Genomic DNA, 23097 nt, shown 5'->3' with positions numbered 1-23097 from the left:
CTTGCAGATACAAAGAGAACCCAATGGGAGGATCCTCGACTGCAGAATGTGGCAATAACTGGACCAGTAAGATTTCCTAATGTAGATTTTCATATTTTTCAGAAATACTGTTAATAGAATCCAAATAAACTCTTGTCATTTATCAGTTGGTCTAGAAAGTGAAACTTTCAGGGTATCTGAACAAAGCATTTTTATTTCTTTTTAAAAGCTGTTTAGAGACCTTTCTAGGGAAATGGTCTTTAAATGCCAGAAAGAAAAAGCAGTTCCCATGGTAGTAAGAAAGTTTCCTTATAGACTGGGGGGAGGGCTTTGAAGTGTGTGAGGAAGTCTTATTTATTTCTTGTCCACACTAGCTCAATTCATGAAGTAAATTTGAGAAAAAAGAAGAAAAAGAAAAAAAAAGGGCTTCAAAAGGAATTAAATTGATTTTCAACTGGAAAATAATTATCCAGCCTCAATACTTAATCTGTAGTGTGAAATTACCAGAACTAATTGCAAAGATGGTTTACATTATAATTATAGATGGGTTTTAGTGTTCAGCTGATATCTGTGTTTATTAATAGCCTGCATTTGTAAACAGCCTTCCCTGTCCATGGAAAATAGAGGTGTTTGTAGCCAGGTCTCTCATGATCCAGCAGGGAAATGGACGTCACCAAAGGCATTTTGCTCACTTTGATCTGGGCCACTCAGGGATCTCGGGCAGTTCCTGAGCTAATGGGGAAGTACAGCATGAATTCTGTGGATCTGATCTGAACAGAGAGGTGCTTTTCATTCCTGGTGTTTATAAACTGGAAGTTTCCCCTGGCACTCAGTAAAACATGTATTCCTGTTATCTCAGAATTTAAATGGCTTGTCTGTGTTTCACAAGACACACAAGACTTTTTTTCTTTTTTTTCCCTAAGGCTGTGCCTTACTCCAGGGACTATAAGAGGAAGTATGAATTCTTCAGAAAGAAATTGAAGAAACAGGTCAGTAATCAGTAGCAATCCAGCAGAAGGTTATGAAACTTAGGCCCCTAAACAAGGGAAAGCAAACTTACAGGGAAGGTAAATTTACTGTCTGATCACAAATACATTTGTGAAGCACCAACTTCATAACAATTAGCATTTGCTCTAGCAGCAGGGTTTCTGACTTTATGCACTGATGAAGACTGTAAGCAGTCTAATTTAAAAAGCCAAAATTCTCAAAGGTTAAAATGTCATGACCCTGAAAGTAAGACTGCCAACAGAAAAGTTTGGAAATCACTAATCGTGCATGGAATTGTTTTTGGAAGTCAGAATATGGAAAGTTCTCAGAATAGATTTTAGTCTGTCTATGTAGAAATCTCTGTTGTCATGATCAGGTTGGATGACTGCAATAGCTTGTTACAGCCTTAAAATCTGAAGTTTATGGATCTTGTTTCCAAACTCTAGTTTGAAGTGGCAGTGCCAGGTATATTTATAACATGTAGCATAAAAGACTGTAAATAGCATCTGGACAGCCAGATAACAATGAGTCTGCACAAGTTCAATCAAATTTTACATCCTTGGGAGATATTTTACATAAATAATAACCTTTGGGTTTAGATCCGTGCTTCACCTACCTGCCAAGTCTGCCTGTGCACTTTGAGCTGCATGTAAGTTACACACAATTATACATGCACCTCGTTTTTTGTGTTCCTAGTAAAACAAGATTGGCATTCATTCAAATGTCATTATCTTAATCTGAGATAGAGAGCTCAGCCACACAATACAATTGTGGTAGTGTAAGAATTAAATACAACTGTAGATTTTGTCTCAAGTGAGAGAACAGGATGCCTAGGCTCATAGGATATTGAACTAGAAGGTGAAATAAGTCAGGTAAAATGGTTCCAGATAATTTTATGTGTCAACTGTGAGCTGTTTTTAATCAAGTGTGTAATATGATAAATGTCCAGTGTCAGGAGAGACTCCATGCCTCGCTGCATGCAGAGCAACTGCCCGTATGCTGTTACTAGTGAGAACTTTATTTTCTTAGCATGAAATAGAAGTTAGCATCTAAAATTCTTTGCTAGTTGAATTGTAGATAAATGGAGCCTCTTTTCAATCATACTCTGTTATGTTTCCAAGTGCAGTAAGGAAACAGTTTCTGTACTCTTTGTTTTCAGAATTTGCATATTCTGCAAAATGATAAGATGCTGGGTTTTGTTTCATTATTCTTTGTTTTCACGTTTCTCTTTTTTAGAGTGATATTCCAAATAGGTTTGAAATGAAAATTCATCGCACAACAATCCTTGAAGATTCTTACAGAAGAATCATAGCTGTAAAGAGAGCAGATTTCCTTAAAGCAAGACTTTGGATTGAATTTGATGGTGAAAAAGGTTTAGACTATGGAGGAGTTGCCAGGGAATGGTTCTTCCTTCTCTCTAAAGAAATGTTTAATCCTTATTATGGATTGTTTGAATATTCAGCTACGTAAGTAATACCACTCTGGAAGATGTGAAAACTTATGAAAAGAAATTGTGTTTCTTGTACCTTCTTTAAAAATGGGGTTCCTGCTGCCCTGGCAAATGTACCAGAGGGTTTAGTTGATAATAACTGCAACAATCTGCACCTATTTGCTTGCCAGAAGAGTAATGTGGAGACAATATTGTGGGGTTTTTTATAGCAGTCCTAACATAAGCCATGGCATTTTTGCATGGACAAGCATGTGCTTGCAACCATCTCCTGCATGCAGAAGAGGCAGTGTGTAACCATAATGCAGAGGATGTTACCCTGCTTTGAAATGAATGGGAGTTAATCCCTTCTCTTTGGTTTATCTCCGTCTTACTGAGGTGGTTCCTGGTGGTTGTTTCTGATACATTAATAGTCTTCTATTGTGTATTGTTTAATATTAGATAACATCATGAAAAGCAATAACTGATTTCATAAGCAATGTCTTTCAGATCTTCAGATGTGAGATTGATCCAATAGTACAACATTTTTGTTTTTCTTTCTCTTCCCTGTTCCCTCCTTCAATTCTTCAGAGATAACTATACTCTGCAGATCAATCCCAACTCTGGCCTTTGCAATGAAGATCATCTCTCTTATTTCAAGTTTATAGGTCGTGTGGCTGGAATGGCTGTTTACCATGGCAAACTTTTGGATGGTAAGTATTTATCTTATGTAATGTGATGTTCAGATTAATATTGAATGTGTTTTGAGTCCTGAGTTGCATCTGTTAAATTTATTTCTTCTTCTTTAAAGCCTTTTTTATTCGTCCTTTTTACAAGATGATGCTCCAAAAACCAATAACTCTACATGATATGGAGTCTGTGGTATGTAATTTGCTTTATCATGTTGACAAATCTAATGTTAATTTATAATTTTTATGGATATATCTATTTATAATATCTACATATCTATAATCTACATTTTGAAGGTTGAAAATGCACAATTCAAAGATATTTTAGGCTACATCCTTTATACGTCTGTTAGTTGTGTAGGAATTAAAACTTCTAATGAAAATCAAAAACCTAGACTCACGTTCAAGTCAGTTAAGCTGTGTTGGAAACTGGAACCTAAACTTTCTGTGATGTTTTCTTAAAGTGTTTTAGACACTGAGATTATTAAAATGGAATATAAATACTTTTAGGATTCCTATCTTAACCTGTTTTTTAAATTATTTTTTTTCTTTGATTATAAAAATTAATAATTTTCAGGTACTGAAAATTGAATGATACAATGTAACATTTTTAGAGGAGAAACATGTCCATTTTCTTGTTTGGTTGGTTCCCTGATAATGGCTCTTATCTAGAATGCTCATAGGCAAAGTCATTTTTATTTTGTCTTTTTAATCTGTTACTGGTTTAGCTGCCCTTTAAGATTACAGCATGTAGTTGCTATCTGAGTAATAGATTTATAGATGTGTCCAGATTTTTTTTTTGTTTTGATTTGGTTTTGTTTGGTGCTCTAGAATGATTGGAATGGTTTGGGTTCAAGGCAGGGACACCTTCCACTAGAAGGGTGTGGCACCAAGCCCTGTCCAACCTTGGACACTTCCAGGGATGGGGCAGCCACAGCTTCTCTGGGCACCCTGTGCCAGTGGCTCACCATACTCACAGGGAAAAATTTCTTAATATCTAAGCTAGATCTGCCCTCCTCATCCTTCACTTCACTCCCTGATAGAAGGACATTTACAAGGATTGCTGAGCCATCAGGTTTTAAAGGTCTTCAGAGCTTTGTACCACTGCAGTGTCTCTGTGTCCAGTATAGGATTACCCTAGGCAGAAGTGTTCACTGGGCTGTCATGGAACCTCTTGCAGTTTATAGGGTGGCTACTTTATTTAGCACTTACTCTTTTGTAATTTTCTCTCAGGATAGTGAATATTACAATTCTCTGAGATGGATTCTTGAAAATGATCCAACAGAACTGGACCTCAGATTTATAGTTGATGAAGAACTTTTTGGTCAGGTTAGTATGTTTATGTAATGTGGAATAGAAAAAACATGAAGAAAATACTTGACCTGTGGAATTAGGGGATTTTATGTGTATGGTGTTAAGAAAACTCCTGCACTCACTCAGCTCTTTCCACTCATGTGGTGAGTGCATTTCAGCCTGCTGTGATAAAGGACTTGGAAATGAGCAGAACTTTAAAAAATTGCTTTTGCTTTTTTGCTGAATACTACTTGCATTGAAATGTAGCTGTTGCTGTGAAGGCAACCAAAACGAAGATATCCATAGACCATGATTTGATCTGGAGTAGAGGTTGGGTTTATGTGACTGGCTGGAAAGGATGAGTTCCTCTGGAAAATGCAGGAATTGCTGAGATGTAACATGTTTCCTTTCTCTTAAGATGTACTAGAAACCTATAGAATAAACAAGTTTGATAGTGCATACAAAGCTATTTAAGATAATTATATATAAATACCACAGGTCTTGTATAAAACTTCCAAACTGCAGTTGCCAGCTAGATCTAAGGATAATAACCTTTATGGTCTTGTGCAACAGCAGTGAGCCTGAGAAGAAGCAATGAAAGTGTGTATCAGTGGTAACTGAAAGTGAGATATTTGTGTTCTAGCAGTATAAGTCACTCTGTAACAGAGATGTGTATTGATTCACTTACTGGGATGATTGCTGAAGTGGTTTCTGTCATTGTTTTTCCTTGAGCTTTGGAGTGAGGGCTGGGCCATGGAATACGCAGTTACAGAAGTGGGCCTTACTGTGAACCTGGGTGCAGTCTTGGGTGGTGTGCTGGAGCAGAGCAGACAAAATAGAGGTTTTCCATTTCACCCCTTAATAATACATCTTTTTTTTTTTTTAATGTACCACATTCTATTTATTAGATGACCTGTGTGGCTGGATCTGTTTCTCATAGTTCTCAAATTGTGCAGTCTTCAAGAGTTGTATGAATTATCTAATATTAACATAGGAATTCTGTTATATATTCACCTTGTTTAAGACCCGTTCTGTGCATTGCATTTAGACCCATCAACATGAACTGAAAAGTGGTGGATCAGAAATAGTTGTCACCAACAAGAACAAGAGAGACTACATTCAGTGAGTAGTGGCTGCTGTGTGCAATGTACCTCACTGGATTGCCCTCTAGCACAGGGCTCTGTGTTAGCTTTAATTATAAAAGGAAGTTGTTGCTTTGTATATAAATCACTTTTATTTTAAATGCCGTTTTGTTTGGGTTTTTATTTTTTTGCAGTCTTGTAATTCAGTGGAGATTTGTGAGCCGAGTACAGAAACAAATGACAGCCTTTAAAGAGGTACAGTTCTAATTACAAAATGCATTCTTCTAAGGGTTTGTTGCATCTGATATTTTTTGGACACCCTGAAGACTCACTAATCATTTTGTTTAAAGTATTAGAAAAGACAGCGATACTGTTTGTAGTGTCAGCTTTGAATTATTTCAGAGTTAAAAATATTTTGGTATGTTCTTACTGAAGTGTTTAATTCATCTTGAAAAATTGCTTATTTCTCAATCCTGACTGACAGCTTTAGCTGCAGAGCAAACTATTTAATGACCTCTGCAGAAATTAAACTTAATTTAATTAAATTAGTTTGATTTAAACTAGGCAATTTACCCTTTTCTGTACCAATTGTATTACATAGATGATATTCAGACTTCATACTCATCACTCAGTGTTGCACAGTTAGGATGTGAGAAATCAATTAAAAGTACTGTAGTGAAACTGAGGACTACTGGTGTCCAAACATCTGTCTTTGATATATTGCTTTGGCTGTGTTTACCAAAGCCTCACAATATCCTTCTTCTTGACTAAAAACTAAAATAATGTTGCTTTGATTTTTACAAACTTCCCTCATCTTTTTTTAGGGCTTTTTTGAACTAATACCACAGGATCTGATTAAAATTTTTGATGAAAATGAGCTAGAGGTAGGTGTATCATAGAAAAGAGAACAAATTATGCTGAAACTTTAGTTTACTGACTTAAACTTTGGTGTTGTTTGTTTGGTTTTTTTATCTGTGTAGTTATTAATGTGTGGATTGGGAGATGTGGACGTGGCTGATTGGAAACTACACACAAAGTACAAAAATGGCTACAACATAAACCATCAAGTAATACAGTGGTTCTGGAAGGTATCGTGAAGTTCTAATATTTTCTTCTTGAAAATGTGTTCAAAAGCTGCTGCCTTTCTGCTAGTTTATAGTTTGATTCATTAAAAGGTTAGGTAAATATTATCTGACCATTAAAATTCCTGAGAAAGTAAGAAAACTAAAGGTGAGATGCGTGGTAAGAATGTAAATGCAATACTGATGATTGCTTTTTCAAAAATATCCCTGTCTGGCTGGGGTTAAAAATATATTTGTGTAGGTTTTCCTGGCATGGTTACACTAAAGAGGTGTTAAACTGTTCTGTTTAATAAATTACAGGAATTTGGCTTCTAGTTCATAACATAAGAAACTTCAAAGAAAGTAGGGGGCCAAATCTTCAAGGGAAGCATTTTAACAGCCTGCTAAGCCAGTAACCATGCTCTTGTTACAGTGCCATTAAAAAATTGTTGACTTCATAGCTTTAAGCAATAGGCAGTGAATTAGACTGTGTGTGTCACCAAAAAAATGCATATATATTTCATAGATAATGATTTAGAGGTAGATACTATTTTGCATAAGTCTATTAGCTTAAAACCTTAATTTAAAAAGAAATATTTAATTGTAATCATTGTCATACATAGGCAGTCTTAATGATGGACTCTGAAAAGAGAATAAGATTACTTCAGTTTGTTACTGGCACATCACGTGTTCCCATGAATGGGTTTGCTGAGCTCTATGGTGAGTACTTAAGATTATCTTCACAATTAAGTAACAATGAACCCGGTACCAACATTGTCCTGATGTTTGACTTCAGACATTGTCAAATTTTTTTTCAAATTTTGTTTTAAAATGTAGTATGTACTGGCAGTTATAAGAAACAAAGTTAGAGAAGAGTCACTTACATCACGTTTCCCATGTTCTGTATGGGAGCATATTGGTTTAGTTCTGGTTTTGAAGTTTTTAAATCTATAGGAGTTCTCAAATGAATGTGGATTTTTAAAGTTCTCAAGAGCTGCAAAAATCCCTGTTTAACACATGATTGAGCTTGAAGAAAATTCTCAGTTATCCAAGATCTGATTACAAAGACATGCTGGCATCAGCAGTTAACTTCAGTTCCACAACTGCTTTTATCTGCTCACAAGCCATGGTTGTACAGATGCAGTTGTTTGTAAGGATATACTCCAAAGGGGACCACTGAAATGTCACGAGTTAAACATAAAGTTAGAAGAAAAGTACTGAACCTACAATGCTGAGACTGAGACAAGCAGAGGACAGCAGGGAGCAAATTTCAATAGCAAAGCCAGAAAAGCCACTGTGGGCAGGCAGATAGAGCAGCCCACAATGGGTGGGGATGCTTGGCTTAGGGGAGGTCTGTTCTCAGCTGCCATCAGCTATTATGTTTTCTGCTGGACTACTCTATTAAGGCTAAAAGTGCTTGGGATGCTGTGCAAATGACTGAATAGTCTAACTTGCCTCTTTGATTAAACATTTCCTTTTTATAAACAGGACATTAATTTGTGTATAAAACAAAAGGATTGTGAACAGAACCGCCCGTCTTGTGTTCCCATTTCTCCATGTCTTCATTTTCATTATAAATCACAAAATCACAGAATAATGAGGTTGGAAGAGACCTCTAAGATCATTGAGTCTAACCCATGCCCTAACAACTCAACTAGACTATAGCATCAAGCACCATGTCCAGTCTCTTTTTAAATGCATCCAGAGATGGTGATTCTCCCACCTCCCTAGGAAGTGCATTCCAGTACTTTATTATTCTTTCAGTGAATTTTTTTTTTCCTAATATCCAACCTATACCTTCCGTAATGTAGCTTGAGGTACTTGGTTTATTTTTTCTGTTCCATCAGTAAAAGAGTTGTGAGTGGCAGTGGGAAGAGCAGTGTGCTCAGCAGGCTCAGCCATGTGTCTGCTGCTGCACCTGAGCCTTGGCATTGCTGGGGTTACAGCACCTGCTCATCACAGGGGGACCCAGGCAGAATTCTGCTGCCCCAGGAGCTCTGCTTATTTGTGTATGAACACTGCTAGAGACAGAACTAAGAATTGATACAGGGGAAGAAACTGCTGAAGTTCTTGGCTTCCTTCTGCTCAGGGATTAGAATATACTTGAGCAGTTTTCTGTAGTTATATTTACTTACCCATTAATGAAAAATTCAACTAGCAGTTGTCTTGCACAGTGCTTTGTTTGTTTCTCCTACAGTTATTTCTGCTTTGCTGTGCCCAGCATGCCGTCCTTACCAAACCCCAGTAACAAATTTCCTGTACCTTGTGTCGAAAGAGCTGTAGGTGGTTTTTCAGCGTTGTGCCGCTGCCGGGCCCTTCCCTTCCCTTCCCCGCCCGCCAGCAGCGCTGGAGCCGCTCCCTGGCCGAGATCTCCCTCTCGTGGCTCCTCTCCTCAAGAGCTCCCAGCTCGGCAGCGAGCCCAGCCGTGCTGGAGCTCCGGCACCCTGAACAGACACGCTCTGACAGTGCAGCTTTTGTCTTCCTCGTTTTTTAACTGCAGACTTCTCCCAGCTTAAGGAAACGGTTATAAAATACTCCTTGCATCTGCTTGGGGAGAATTGAGGATGCTGTAAGAGTTCTTGAAGGATAGAGGGAGCTGCGGCCTTTTTTGCTAGCCAGAAAATGTTCTCTCAGGTGCATAAAAACATCCTGGGAGTACACATATGATTGCCATGTTTCCAAAAGTTCTCAGTGACTCTATTTTTGTTGCTGTATAGGTGCATTGACTACTTTCTACCAGCTTATCAAACTTGGCACATGGTGATAAACATGTCTAAGTTTTTACATGCAAAATTTATAAAAGTATAAAAAAGTATAAAATTCATAATAATAAAACTTATTTTGCAATTTAATATACAAATTTATAATACTTATAAAAGTATAAAGTATAAAAAGTATAAAAACTTCAATGCCAGCTACCATGCATAAACATTTAGGTCTTAGACTTCTGAGCTGAAGGTGTAGAAGTCTCTTGAAACTGAGGTATAGCAAAAAATACAAGAGAATTGGGATTATTGACTATTACTTTCTATAGTCTGTATTTTATTCATATAGATAGCTCCTTCAGATGTCAGCCCTGGATTACAAAACCCCCAAATAGGTCATCATTTGTATCTCTGATTATAAAAGGATTTTTTATAATAGGGTGCAAATTGATGTTTTCTTTTCTTCAGGTTCAAATGGACCACAGTTGTTCACAGTTGAACAGTGGGGTACCCCTGAAAAACTGCCAAGAGCTCATACCTGGTGAGTATTTAATTCAGATAAATTATGACCTCTAGTATAAGTGATAAAATACTTAAGAGTTTTCATCTGTTTTTCAGCTTTAATCGCTTGGATTTGCCTCCGTATGACTCGTTTGAAGATTTATGGGATAAACTTCTTCTAGCCATTGAAAACACTCAGGGTTTTGATGGGGTTGATTAAGATACAGACATAAATTATGTTGGTCCAGTGCTGCAATTTCGTTTTAAGGGTTTACAAACAAATCTGAATTTTCCAGGGACTACCATTGTATTTAGTCACATGGCTGTTGAATCTTCATAGGGTGTAAAATAACTAAGTATTAAAAATCACTAACTTTTGAAAATGTATTTTGTCATTTCCATAGTTTTGTGTATTTGCTGATACATGCAATATACACATTGGATCAGCCAGTGCCAAGTAAGTGAAAAACTAAAGTGTTTTTAGCAGTTGCCTCTTGTACAGTATTTGAGACTGTCCTGCAGTAAACTACTGAAGTAAAGCTGTGAAGAAATCTTTGCAGAGGATTTAAATTTGATTTGCTGCTTTAAGAGAAGCAAATGAAATTGTTAAACTGTTTTTAAAAAAACCCACCCAAACAAAAAAAAACCCAACAAACTTCATGTATTACAATATCATTATTTGTGCTGCTTCAGGCTTTTTGCAACAGATCTGCCCAAAGCACCTTATAATTCAGCAAATTAGATACAACATTGGAAAACATTTGTTTGCAGAACACTGACTTGATACAGTTGTTAGACTTCTGTTTTTAACTTGCTTTTGCTAAAACCGTGTAACAAACCCAAGATTTTTATACAAAACAGATAAGCAGCATAATTCTGACTTTTAATGAGAAATCCATTTTTTGTTTAAATTTATATACTGATGTTGGTTTATTGAGTGTTCATCACTATTTTGGATAAATTTGTAGTTGAACGATAATATTTTCAATTCAGCCTTTTGCAACAAATCAATCTTAAAATGAAATTTGTATGGATATCACTCAGTATTTAGTTACTGATAGTTAGAGGCCTTTATTATCCATTCTTGCAGTATTGCACTACATAACAATAAAGAACATGTTTACAGGGTTTTCTGGGCCAAATTCAGCAGTCTGTTATGTGCAAACTCCTGAACTGCATGGAGGTTATGCACATTGATCAGGTGCAGAATTTGGTTCTGTGATATGTTTACAGGTTGATAGTTTCTACAGCTGCATTTTTATATTTTTTTCTCCAGTGTTAGTCTAGAAACCAAATTTGTTAATACAGTATAACCAAAGTCATAACCAACAATGTGCAATTTATTGTAGATCGACTTGTCATATATAAATATTAGTTTGATTTATTTTGTAAATGTGGGTCTTTTTTGTATTAATATTAACTTTTTTTTTGAGCAAGTGCTGGTCAAAATTATTAGCAAAGTTGGTTCTGAAAGAAAACAAATTGGTTTGTATACCTGACTTGCTCAAATTTTAACATTTTATTACCAATATGATCTAAGGAAATGACAGTACCTAGCTTTGGCCACCAAATTTCTGTTTAGTCACAGTCTTTATAAATATGCAAGAAGGAAGTGTAGCACATCTCTCTCTGAAGATATGTAAATTATGTAACAAATGTTAATGGGTCTTAAGGGATATTTAAAATCCCACTTTGTTTTATCCTTTGACTAGGTCATTAGGACTGAGAGTATTACATGTAAATAAAGGTAACTTATACAAATTTCCCAAATCTATATGCAGTTTTGTAAAACGTGAATGATATATCAGTAAATCTGTATAGATTTGAACGTAGCAGGTTTTGTTGCATACTTTAAAGTATAAAATAAGGATCCTGAAAGCAGTAAATAAAAGTTTATTCTAATAAGTTGTGATTGAGTTCTTTGAAGTGCAAATCAGTAATCTTGAAATAGCAAGAATTGAGTCATTTTTGTACTCCTAGGTAGGCCACGGCAGTAGTTCCACCACAAGATGCTGCTGCTTTTGCAGAGCAGTGAAGATGCAGCAGTGCTGTTTGCTGGTGTTCTGCTCCTGAGATGTGCAGCCCTGCAAAAACACACATTGTGTTTTTCTAGAAGCTCTGGGTCACTGTCAGCCTTCAGGGCATGGCCAGCCTAGAGATGCTGAGGCCAGTGAGCAGGTGAGGCAGGGCCAGGCTCCTCCCTGCTCTGGGAACCCTCCTGGCAGGTGCACAGCGGGGTGGGCAGTGGGACAGGGCCCTGAAACCCTGCCCCAGCAGCTGGAGAGCTGTAAGCACAACAGTTCCCTCCTGTTGGTTGTGGCTTCTGCAGCTCAATGCTGATTCCAGGAATCTTTCATAGATCCTGGAGACTCCAGTGGAGGCTCTGCCTTGGATTTGGACTCTTGGCTGGGCTGGGAGTGGCCACAGGGCCTCCCTGGGCACTGGAGATGGCTGGGCCAGGCCCCCTGGGACCGTGGGTGATGGGCACAGCAGGGATGTGAGCTGCTGGCACAGCAGGGATGTGAGCTGCTGGCACAGCAGGGATGTGAGCTGCGGGCACAGCAGGGATGTGAGCTGCTGGCACAGCGTTAGATGTGTTAGGATGGTGTGAAACCTCTGGGAAATTTTTTAGGGGCTGAACTTCCCTAGGAAGGTAAACTATTCCTATTGCATGTTTAATAAGGCTGCTGGTGGTGGTTTTTTATGTGTTAATTATTACAGTTATGTAGTAAAGGGTGTTTCTGAATAAATGCTTATGATGCTTTTGAAGGGAATTTATGTAGCCTGAAAAAGGTAAGTGTATAGATTAACCTCAACAAAGACTTGCAGTGCAAACTTGAAAATTTCTCCTTTACTCTGAAGGTAATGTCTGTGTAACTGCTCTGCAGTCTGGTGGTGGGGAAATAAGACTTTAGGCATGAACAAGACACATTCAACACTCGCATGTTTGGGGCAAGGGGTGTTGTTGGTTTTTCCCTTGAAAACAATAATTTCCCTTGTGAAAAACAATAATTTCTATAGAAAGTGCCATTGAGTCTTCACTTAGGCAGTTTGAAGAACACATGACTGAAATTATTTTAAATTGCTATTAAAATATCACATCTGTAGCATATCAAACAAGTTGGGGTTTTTTTTTGTTTTGTTTTGGTTTTGGTTTTTTGGGGGTTTTTTTTTGTTAGAGAATGAATAAAACCTGGGCAAAATACATGAGTGTAAACTACTAATTTTCTTTCTTTATCCTGTTTCTCTAACCTCACTATTTCATGCATACACTTGGATGGTAAGCTATCTAGTGCCTTGACATTTGATTTGTTCTGTAGATCCATAGCACAGTTTGGTGCTATTTCACTAATTGATGACATCTTTACAAAAATCTGCACACATATCCTTGACACGGCTGCCTCTGGCATACTGTCAACATGGAACATGTCCTGGATTGGCACACATTTCCTTTTTTTTTTTCCTTGTGTACTTTTTTTAGTGCAATTTCAGCATTACTTACCAAATACGTGATCCTCATCAATTCCCCAGAGTGGGAATTGCTAAAACATTAAATACTTAAAACTGAATTTGTGTACTTTTAAATATTGTCTTCATTTTGCTAATTTCTTGTGGGGTCAAAAATAATGTCAGTTTGTTAGGAGGCAAGATTCTTCTGTTATTTTTCATGCTGTCTGTTCACATGTGGTTTCTGTTTCTCATTAATTAGTTTGTTGTGGTGCTTGATTTCTTCACACAGGATCTTATTATATTATTTTTCTATGAGATTTTGCTTTTTATCAGGCAGTTTATTTTAATATCTCCCCTTTCTATGAACCATTAAAAGATTCACTCTGTCGTTCTTATGATGTGAACTGAGAGGAGCTCATTTATCTGCAGTCTGAGCACCAGCAAGGAGCCATACCTCTGGTGGCCTAGAAGCATGTTTTTGAAATGTCTATTCATTTGAAAGACAACCCACATGTACCATCTTCCATGGTTATAAATGGGAATTGAGCATTTAACAGCTGCCATTTTGCTCTGCAGCATCACAGAATCAGTAGGAGATGCAAGCACAAGCTTTGGTGCTCTTATACTAAATCATTTTTCTTTGAAGTGGAGACTTAATTGCTTTTTCTCTGTGGAACATATATCACTAGCACGCTAATCAGAATACAAACAACTCACAAAAGGGATAATGAGGGAGAACTTCCATGTAATGCTTGGTTTATTGTCCACGTGATTCTGTAGAAAAATGTTTTGTTTTGCTGAGCTGCCCTTAATTTGAGGTTTCTTACTTAATGAGACTTCAAACAAATTTTGCATTGTAGGTTTCAGGTTCTCATCCCAGAGAGAGGCTTGGGATTTTGGGGAGGGGGAGGCCAAGTGGCTTGGAAAACCTAAACAGACGTTAAGTAAGTGAGCCTGCCTCCTGAGGAAAGACAGATAAGGCAGCTTTCCCAATTGTGACAGAATGTAAAACTTCCTGTTGCAATATAATAAAGTCTAAAAACATCCATTACAATTTGTTTTTCATAACCTATTTTGAGTTTAATTCAATGGCAAATGTTTTTGTAGTTGTTAACTTTTCTGATATTTTCTACAAGCTGAAATTTTTCTGATTGGGGTTTTGTTTTGAGGGCTGGGAAGTATGACCTTTCAGAGGCTGTGAATACACCTCCTTCTATGCACTGCAGCTTGGGAGTATGCAAAATGCTAAAGGTTTAAATCAAATTGCCCCGAGGACTGCTTACTGACCTTTTGAATGCAAAGCTGTCAAAACCTTCAACTAGACATCAGCTAGAGAAGAACATTTAAGGCAGATCAATGCAAATAGAAAACAATGTGGTTTTGACTTTTGGTAATTCCTAGTTAGTGAAAAACAGTTCCTGTGCTGCAAGAGCTGCTGGAAGCAAACCCACGCTATGAAGGAGCTGCTGTGAGTAACATGTAATAGTTATTTTTCAGGGAAAACCTTTTATAATCTGCTTAAGAAATTAGAAGTTTTCATTAATTGCCAAATCCTGACATAGTTATCTGAGCAGGATGCTTCATTGACTTCAAAGGGATTTTTGTCTACTTAAGGAATGCAGGGTCAGGCCCTTAACTAGTGATAACTTTCTTCAGTGGGTTGTCAGATATGACAAACTATGCCACTTTAATAGAAGTTACCCAGACCAGACCATGCCATGCCATCCCTTTGTCTAGAAAATCTGCTTTCTGCCTTTGCCCAAGTAAAGGAATTTCTCTATAGAAGTTATTAGAAATTACTCTCTAGCTGTAGTTAATGAGAATATATTTTATTTATGATGAACTGCTACAACACATTATTTTCTAGTTATGATAACTATACAATAAATTCAGTTTCAGAAAGTGTTTGATGGAGTTATGAGCCCCTCCATTCTATGTATTGCTGCCCAGCAATTAGTTGTCCATCCTTAATAGATTTATGCCTAATTAGTTGTTCATGCATTATTGCTTGCTGTAATGCAGAGTTTTAAATAAATGCCTACCTTTCTATGTAGACCTACAGAAATGGGCCCAAAACCAGGGGACTGAGATGCTGTTCATTCCTATTTTGGGTCTCAGTCCAGTAGTCAGAGACTCCTGTGTTGAAGACTCACAGAAAAATTATTTCACAGGTTAGTAAAATGTAATTCTCTGTGCTTTGTCAGATTGTTATAAGTGCTTTTCTTAGTATAATAAGGGCTTAGCTATCAAAAAGTGAGGTGCTGCTTCATCCAATATAATATAATTGAGCTCCAGTAATATGTAGCTAAAAATTATTATTTTGCAAATTAATTAATTTTGCTCTTCTCCACACTGAGAATTTGGGGTCTGACTGCAAGTCTTTCTAAGAACATATTTTCATTTCTATAGATGTCTACAGTTTTGTAAAGATAAGAAGTGAAGTTGAAATTTTTGCATGCTTACATAGACCTGAATTTGAAAAACAAACAACGTTTTGGTCACATAAATGCATTTGTGTACTGGAAAAGGTTCAGCTATTTAATTGAGTCTGAAGGTGCAAACAGGCTGGATTAGTTGATCTCTCACTGGAGAAAGAAATTCATCTTGATCAGGCTGTATGTGATTGAAGCAGCTCGATCAGTTGTTGTGGGGCTGCAGCTGGGCCGTGGTGGGAGAGGGCTGCAGGATGTGACTGGGGGTGTTAACAGGGCAGGCTCCAGCTGAAGCCAGCAGGATTTGGAGGGCTGCTGTGTGTGTGCTGAAGGTTTGCTCTGGTGAGGCATCGTGCTTTGGGTGCTGCAGCTTGCTGAGGCTGGGCAGGACAGCCCCAGCTGCTCCAGATGGAGCTTCCCCTTAGTGACTTGCAGTGGCCTGGTCCTCAGTGAGCACATTAGGCCAGTTTAACTCCCTAACTTGTCATAATCACCCCACACACATGGCACACATACTTTTTTCCCCTAGTTACTTAGCATGAACATTTTGATATGTATTCCTTATGCGTATTATTTAAACAATACAAGTTCCATAATGTGCCACTGTCTGGCCTTTGTGGTCTTACAGAGGTATTGGAACACAAATAACAGCAAAATGTTATTTAGCATTTAGCAAGCATAATCCTGGACTAATGATTAGCAGCACAGATAGCTGGATGCAGCACAGTTATGCTATAAGCACCTTTAACTGCTTTCAGGTTGCTCTCCTGAAACATTATGCAGCCATACCTAAATTGAATCAGGGAATTAATTCCAGCAAAACAAAACAAAAAAAAGTTGTAATTTGCCCCCAAGTTATTTCTATCAGCATTAGTTCTCTTGATTCCTCACTTGGCCACACAACCTCTTTGCAGCTGGCAGTGCCTATGCTGGGGTGGCAAGTGCTGAATTGCATTAAACTGGGGGCACCCGGGGATGTGCTTCCAGCAGAGCTTCTGATCCCCTCCTGTTCTGCTATGCCTGGGCAGAGATCAGCTGGAGACCTAAGCCAGGTTAGTAACAATGCAGGGGAAGGAGGAATTGGGGTGGGCTGCTTTGTTTCCCCCCAGTCCCTTGGGCCACGCAGGGCACTGTGATCCAGCTGTGTCTCCTGCCTTCATATCCGTGCAGCAATGGGCAGACAGTTCTTCCAGAGTCTTTAAACAGGAGAGATCCCCACAGGCCCCCAAGTGACTCCTGAAGCCCAGCTGAGATAAAACCCCAGCAACTGCAGCTGATGGAGGCAGCAATTTGGGCATCAAAAGAAATCACCCCTGCAATGCCCAGCTTTTGGCTCCCCTGGGTTGACCCCCCTCAGCTCGCTCCTTGCACCCGGGTGTTGCCTTTAGCGGGTCAGCCCGAATTCTTAGCAGAGCCGTTTTGGTGCAAGTCACAGCTTCGTGTGGTCCTTCAAAAACATCTCGGTCTGCATCCCCAAAGCCGCCTTGTGCACAGGGGCATTTGCAGGCCGAGCCTCTGTGTGCATGTGAGGGGGAGGAGGTGGTGGGAACATGCCTTGAAGGCTTCAAATCTGTTTATCTTCACACTCCTGAGAGGCGATCGCTCTCCCGTGACAGGGCCGCGCGCTGGAGGGAGCAGCGCTGGCAGCGCCGAGATAAACCCGTGGGGCACAGCCTGCTTTGGCCAAGTGGCCTCTCCCTGACCAGCAATTCCTTATGTCTCTGGGAGATGAAATGGGACAAGAGCAGCAGGAAGCCTCCCCCAATCCTTCTTTTTAATAGTTCCTTGGGATAAATTGTAGATAAGAGGAGAGACCATGTTGTTAACATGCTGAGAATGCACAGACAAAGGAAAGACAATCTTTCACAGCAAAAATAAATAGGTATCTGTAGCACAGTATATTCAGCAGTATGTCCAAGTGCTAGCTAGCTTCTGACTTGCCTTGTTTTTCATTTATTTTATTTTTAATATTTGTTTTATCGTTGTAAACTTATAGAGGAAAAGAGGAAGAAATTATTTGCCTGTTTCCTGTTGTAACAGCAAAATGAAGGTAACATATAGGGATGAAAGGAGACCATATTTCATGCCTGTTGCTAAACAAATAGCTGCAGAACAGTGGGTTATCATGATAAGCATGACAGACTAACAAAAAGCTGCCTCTGACAGATTCCTTTGTAGATTGAAACATAGAAAAGGGTAACCTAGGAGATACTTTCTTTCTCTTGAGTTATTCTTGGTCTGATACTTATTGTATCGACCCAGTGCCTAACACTGATTTATGGAAGATAACATCAGAGTACAGTACTGCAGCATTTCCAGGATTTTGTTTGTTTCCATATTGGGGAAAGGGTTGAGAGAGGGGACTGTACTGAGCCAATTAAAAAATATATACATTGCAAATGCATTTTATGGGACAGCTCCCATAAAATGGGAGTCTCCACTTGCTGGCCATTCCTGTGCCTCACAATTTCTACATATACATAAGCCCTTTATGAAAATAGTCTGTGTTTCAGTGTGCAAATTCCAGCTGCTGCTGCTGCCAGTCTGCTGTCACTTTGGTCCCATGCCAGCCAAGTGGTGAGGACTTTCCTCCCAGGAGTGCTGAGCACCCCTGAGCTCAGAGGAAATAAATGGTGCTTAGTTCCTTGTTTGGAAGCCCAAGGTGGCATGGCAGAAGTGTGCAGGCTCCCTGCACAGGGGTGCAGGAAATGTTCATGGTGGTTTGGCTGATCTGAGCCGCTGTCCCATGCTATTGCCATACCTTCTGCTCCATTCTGCAACCCTTGGTGTTTCTACACCTAAGAGCCAGGTTAGGGAGATTACCCAGGAAAAAACAAGCTCTGCTGAAAAACAGAAAGGCTTTTCTGGCAGGTTATGTCTTCAGAGAAATTCACTGAAGCAGAGGAGCATCAGCTGTGGCATCAAGGCCAGAAGAGAGAGCTTGGAGCTGCAATCCAAACTCCACACCATAAAGTCTTTACACTGTATGTGAGGGCAAGAGTGCATCTGGGATCAGCTATGTCCCTTTCTCTGAAGCTGTACGGTTTGTTAAAAGTACCAACAAGATCTGGTGGCTTGCAACTAGGAAACAGCAGGCTGACTGAACAAAAATTACTATTTTTGGTATTTTTCACACCTTCCAGTAGCAGCAAATGGGCATGGGAGAACAAGGGAATGCACTTTGCCAGATCCCTGTGAGGTTGTTCTTCCAAACTGCCTGTGGTTACCTCTGGCAGCAGGGGAGATGATGATGGGATGTCATCCATCTCCTGCTGAAATTCATGGCAGGGTTCCTCTTTATTCTGGTGTGATGAGCCTTCAAGGAGGAGGCTGCCTCTGGGGCACTGTGAAACAATCTGGCAAAGGCAGACCGCTGATTTGGCCCAGTGAAACACTGGAAGGTTGCTGGAAGGGGAAAAATGCTAATATAGCAAATAATTTTATTGCTTTCTCTTTGTAGTTGTTTTATGGTGAGATGAGAACTGTGTTAAAATCCCTTTGTCAAGGTGGGCTTTTCCTGTGCATGAAGGCTGCCTGGAGATAAAATTCATTAGCATCCCAAGGGCTCAGCCCAAAGTGTCCTTGCCCATCTGCTCATGGAAGGAGTGAATCTCTGCTGAGAAGGCAATGGAGATGGTAACTGTACACAGGTTTGGAATGAAACAAGAATCTACTAAGTGACCACATGTGCCAAAAGTAAACATTTTTATGGTGGGTCTTGATAGTTAGTGTAACATACTTAAAATCTGGGAGTACAGTTGTAATTGGGTCAGGGGTTTGGCATGAGAAACAAGAAAGTGTCTAAACATGCTTACAGGGACACCAGGTCAAAAACACTCACGAGCAAGAGCTGTAAGGACAAAAGGGGCTACCCTGAGAAGAAGAGTTAATGACACCCTGCCAGGAGTGCAGCGTCGTGGCAGCCCCTTAGCTGGGCTGTGGGGACTCTGTCTGAGGGCAGAGCTGGCTGCTGCAAATTGCAGTAATTCCCCTGCAATTAATGGGTTTCTGGCAATTACCGCTGCTCCCAGCCTGCCCTGGGCTGCAGCCACATCAGCTGCCTGTGCTGCAGGTACCCTGTGCTGCCTGCAGCTCCAGCTCCCTCCACACCAGCAGTGACACCAGAGCTCCCACCAGCAGAGCTGGAGGATGAGCTGGGACCTGGCACTGGCAGCTGGGAAGGGCTGAGCCTGTGGGGGACCAGGATAATGATTATTTGTCCGTTTAAAAATGGATTTGGGCTCCGGGACCCCACTCCCACATCTTATGGGCTCCAGCTAATTGAGGATAGTGATTGGACATATTCCACTGGGGACACTTGTAACTGCTGTAAATAACTGTTTCCCCACTTCTAGTTTGCCACCCAGAGGTGTTCATTCCTCTCCTTTTCTGTTCCACTACATGGTGCTGTTAGAACACAGCCATATGAAGCCAGAACAAGAGAAAAGATCATGTGGGCAAAACCACTTTTCCATTTCTGAGCTTGCTAGGTCGTAGCTTGCTAGCAGTGTGTCGGAACCCAGCTCCATCCATGCTGCTGTGACAGCTTTTTCCAGACTACAGAGATGAAAGAGCTAACATGATGCTATTCATTTTCTCAGATAGGGGTGAAATGCTCAGTGCAAAACTGACCACAGACTAAACAGGACTGTTTCTGGTTTAAGTTGAAGGAGGTGTAAATGTTCTAACGTCAGAAAAATTATAATCTGATATGCAAATATCTGCATTCTCCATCCTGGGTTTGGGGCTGCAGTGATCTCATAAATACAGAGTTCACGCTGGGAAGGTCCAGTTAGTGAATTTCCAGCTTCTTTCCTTTTCCTGAGGCTGCTACATTCCATCCCAGGGAAGACTCCTGGCTATCAGTTTGCTTTCCAGACATGTTGGGAATACTTTAGACCAAGCATATACGCACCACAATCATGAGATTTCATTCATGTTTGGAAAATCCCACTTTGGTTCATAATAGTACCAAAATTCTGGATTTTGTAGCCCTAGGTCAGTTTAGCAGTCCTGGATGTATTGCCAGCTGCCCATGGAGCAAAACATTAAGTCAGTTCTGTTCAAGTAAATCTGATTTAAAAAATCTTACTTTCCAGGAAGCATATAGATCAGTCTGGTCAGGGCTGAGGCTGAAATGCAGCATAAGGTAAATCAGGATATTTACAGACAGCAACCTTGACAGCATGCTGTTGTTCCAGCTGTTGATAGCACTTCAAAGAGAGTTCTTACTTTAAAAAAAGTTTCAAAAACTGGGGAAGTTTGGATAACCAAAAGTACAGCTTGAGTCAAGCAAAAAAATCTGTGTTGGTGACAGAAGAAAAATTGCTAACTTGCAGCAAAGTAGGCATGGCTTTGTTTATGTTGGCTGCAAGATCTTGTGCTCCAGGACTGCCTTTCTGTCTTCCTCAAGATAATGCTTCTGAAATGGTTGGCCAAGTAGATAATCGTGTTCATTGGCTGCATATTTACAAATACAGTGTATTTGACAAAGTTACAACTGGCAGTGCCTTTAAACTATGGTTCAGTGAGTTTATCAGTTATGTATGAATTTAGATATGTTATCACAAGTCTGCACTATCTCTTACCCAGTTAATTACTGGGAAATGTGTTAAAATAATGAATCCTGACAAATTAAAGAGGGAGAGTTTATACTCATCGAGCTATTGAACTGCTTAGTTCTAGTAAGAATTGCATTACTTATTTTGTTAAATAGAAATGTGAAAATGAAAATACTGGTTTTTGTAGCTACCTAGACATAGGCACAAGAAGCATTCCAGAGGGAAGCACTTGCTTTGTTAAGCCATTTAAGACAAATATTGCATTTGATCTCATGAGTCAAAATCTCCTGTTGGCACAGTGTAGTTTGGGGAGATGGTAAAGCACTTTCCTCATCACAGCAGAACACAGCAGTGAGCACAGATTACACAAATGAGGCAAACCAGCCCGCAAATAGGACAGGACTACAACTTGCTGTCTCTTTGTTGGCTTTTATTTTGTCCCCTGGTCAGCTCAGACCAACTCTTCCTTCAAAAGGGCTAATGAACAAGGAGGTGTTCCCCTGGGACAGGTGGGATGGTGTCCAGTGCTGGGCAGTACAGCTCAGCACCTACTCATGCCTGCAGGAGGCAGTGCCAAGGTCTGCAGGGAAATGACCTTACATCTCCCAGGGACAGCTCCAGCCACTCCACCGACTGACTGAGGCATCTGGCATAGAAATGTTACTGGATATTGCATTCTCTACTGTGGTTCTCATGTAGGTGTGCTGAGCTCCTCTAGTAAATCTCAGTTTTACTGGTCACACTGATGAACCAGAGTTTAGCATGAGCTGCAAAAGAAAGTTGTGTGTTTACCATGAGAAAGAATGAATGTTTAGTCCTTAATGCTCAAAAAAATAATATAAACAAAACTGATTGTGATTCTTTTTCACAGTTTTCTGATTAGATAAATTAAAACACTGAGCAAAATTGAAAACTATTTGGCCAAGTGGATCCTGTTGCTGTATTTGGTCCTATTTGGACACCAAAACAGTGCATGTCCAGTTCTGCTCTGCAAAGCGAAGCTGTCTGGATGCTTTTGGGGTAAATGTTTAGCATGTAAAGCAAATATTTCCTAATTATGTTCCCTGAAAACTCTGCTTATGTATTTTTGACAAGTGAGGAAGGTGATGTAGATCAACCTATGGCTTACATCACATTTTAGTAGTTCTGACTTTCTCTCAAAGACTTTCAGAGGAGTCATTGACTCCAGCTGTAGCCAGTCCCGGTGATGATGCAGCAGAAGGGGCTGGTTTGGCTGCCAGCTCTCAGCTCTGTGAGCTTTGCAGCGATGGCAGGAACAAAAAGCAGTAAAAACTTGCCTGTCACTGAAGTCAGCAGCTCTCACAATGAATGCAAACATAGGGCAAATCTGCTGAGTAAGAAGATGCCTTCCTACACAGTAACTTTAGAAACTAGAAATCTGAACAGACAAAAAAAGAGACTAGAAATTGCTGTCTGCAAGCATGGAGTAAAATCAGGGATGGAACTGAAAGCTTAAATGATAGTGGCAGCATCTGATGGTATCTCCCCTACACATTATCCAGAGGGTGCTGATAGCATAAATTCTGAAGCCATGTGTTCTGTTTAGGTTGCCTTTTTGCAAGTAAGTTTACATCTGCCTCAAACTAAAGGCTGTTTTCTGAGGATGTAAGTAAAGGGCAGCTCATCCTCAACAGCACAGTGCCGTCCCATGTGGCCTGCTGGAAGTGGTTTTATTGGTGCTGTAGCATGGGCTCAGTGAGAACTCCTACCAAAATTGGCTTTTTATTTCTGATCAGTGCCCATCCTCAAGTAATTTGTCTGCAAGTGTGAGAGGCCGGTTTTCTCTGGGTGTGAGGATGCTCTGGCACACCTGGACAGTTCAGCACCTGCGCCGGGCAGTGAGGGTCCAGTGCTCAGCACTGGTTCGGTGCTCTGGGCGGTGAGCTCTGGCACAGTGCCTGGTTAACGCC

At 39.8% G+C, this 23097-nt stretch overlaps 1 protein-coding gene across 3 annotated transcripts in view; it reads left to right on the top strand.

The window, feature by feature from the left end:
* Positions 1-11628, top strand: part of NEDD4 (NEDD4 E3 ubiquitin protein ligase) — a 51112-nt gene extending 39484 nt beyond the window's left edge. For all 3 annotated transcript variants that reach the window (XM_005487843.3, XM_014267627.3, XM_014267624.3), the window contains 13 exons: positions 8-66; positions 903-968; positions 2203-2432; positions 2984-3105; positions 3204-3274; positions 4315-4410; positions 5423-5496; positions 5651-5711; positions 6281-6340; positions 6437-6544; positions 7141-7237; positions 9691-9763; positions 9841-11628. In XM_005487843.3, the coding sequence (XP_005487900.2) occupies positions 8-66; positions 903-968; positions 2203-2432; positions 2984-3105; positions 3204-3274; positions 4315-4410; positions 5423-5496; positions 5651-5711; positions 6281-6340; positions 6437-6544; positions 7141-7237; positions 9691-9763; positions 9841-9943 (1220 nt within the window). In that variant the 3' untranslated portion in view covers positions 9944-11628. The remainder of the gene's footprint in view (positions 1-7; positions 67-902; positions 969-2202; positions 2433-2983; positions 3106-3203; positions 3275-4314; positions 4411-5422; positions 5497-5650; positions 5712-6280; positions 6341-6436; positions 6545-7140; positions 7238-9690; positions 9764-9840) is intronic.
* The last annotated feature ends 11469 nt before the right edge of the window (positions 11629-23097 follow it).

The sequence above is a fragment of the Zonotrichia albicollis genome, chromosome 11 (genome assembly GCF_047830755.1).
Source record: "Zonotrichia albicollis isolate bZonAlb1 chromosome 11, bZonAlb1.hap1, whole genome shotgun sequence".
NCBI classification, from domain to species: domain Eukaryota; kingdom Metazoa; phylum Chordata; class Aves; order Passeriformes; family Passerellidae; genus Zonotrichia; species Zonotrichia albicollis.
Note: the sequence above shows the minus strand (reverse complement) of the source record. Positions and strands in the feature narration are given on the sequence as shown.